Source organism: Austrofundulus limnaeus, unplaced genomic scaffold, assembly GCF_001266775.1.
Source record: "Austrofundulus limnaeus strain Quisiro unplaced genomic scaffold, Austrofundulus_limnaeus-1.0 Scaffold3633, whole genome shotgun sequence".
Lineage (NCBI taxonomy): Eukaryota > Metazoa > Chordata > Actinopteri > Cyprinodontiformes > Rivulidae > Austrofundulus > Austrofundulus limnaeus.
In genome coordinates, this window is record NW_013956035.1 from 1146 (window position 1) to 1934 (window position 789).

Genomic DNA, 789 nt, shown 5'->3' on the forward strand with positions numbered 1-789 from the left:
TTGTTAAAAAAATATAAAGCGTAACAAGATTTGAGTAGACTCTTTTATTGACAGATCTTTTACTCTCCCCTTCAACATTCATCCAGCTTAAACTATCCAGCTGTCGCCAAACTCTTGCGTGTTGTGTGCCATGGTGCCATCTAATTTTATCTGGTCATTTCCTTTTCGACCATCAAAGTTCCCACACAAGCCCACCACTCTCCTTTTGTAGAAGTTTGGAAGAGTGATTACTGTAAGAAAAAAAAATGCATTTCAGTGGAGCTACAAGCAGGTTATTTTATTTAAACTTAAAAATCAGCAAAAATTCACTACCTGCTTTACAATGTCCACCGAATTTCACTGTCAGACCAAAGTCCGTCTTCACGTAGATATGGGAAGACTTCTTACGGATGTTCAGGCCAGGAGAGGGGGAGACTGGAGTTCTCATTTTTTGGCCATTCACCTGCAGAAAGATAAAAACAAACAATTATCGCAACATTTGATTTTACCACCAAATCTCATGATAAAAAGACTTGTAGACTAGTTGTACATATGTGAAGCTCAATAAAATTTGTACAAGTTGAATTTGGAGTGCATCACCTAAGAGAATTTTGTATCAAAGTTATTACTTAAAAATCAGGATGCTTGTACCCTCACATTATGCCTTTTAAGCTTTTGAAATTTCACTGTTTAAGTGGAATTTGGATACTTTTGGAAATTTAAGCGAGCACATTTAAAAAACAAAGTGTTAGAAGGCCCCAAATACTTACAAACACCTTGCATTTCTGCTTGAGCGCCACAGTGATATTG

The 789-nt window shown here is 36.6% G+C and overlaps 1 protein-coding gene across 1 annotated transcript; it reads right to left on the reverse strand.

Moving 5' to 3' along the window:
* Positions 1-11: 11 nt before the first annotated feature.
* On the reverse strand, positions 12-789 carry LOC106511938 (zonadhesin; the record flags this gene model as incomplete). Its single annotated transcript, XM_014000653.1, is given in 3 exon segments — positions 12-230; positions 313-442; positions 750-789. Coding segments are annotated over 3 exon segments (313 nt in total), but the record flags the coding sequence as incomplete, so codon positions are not given.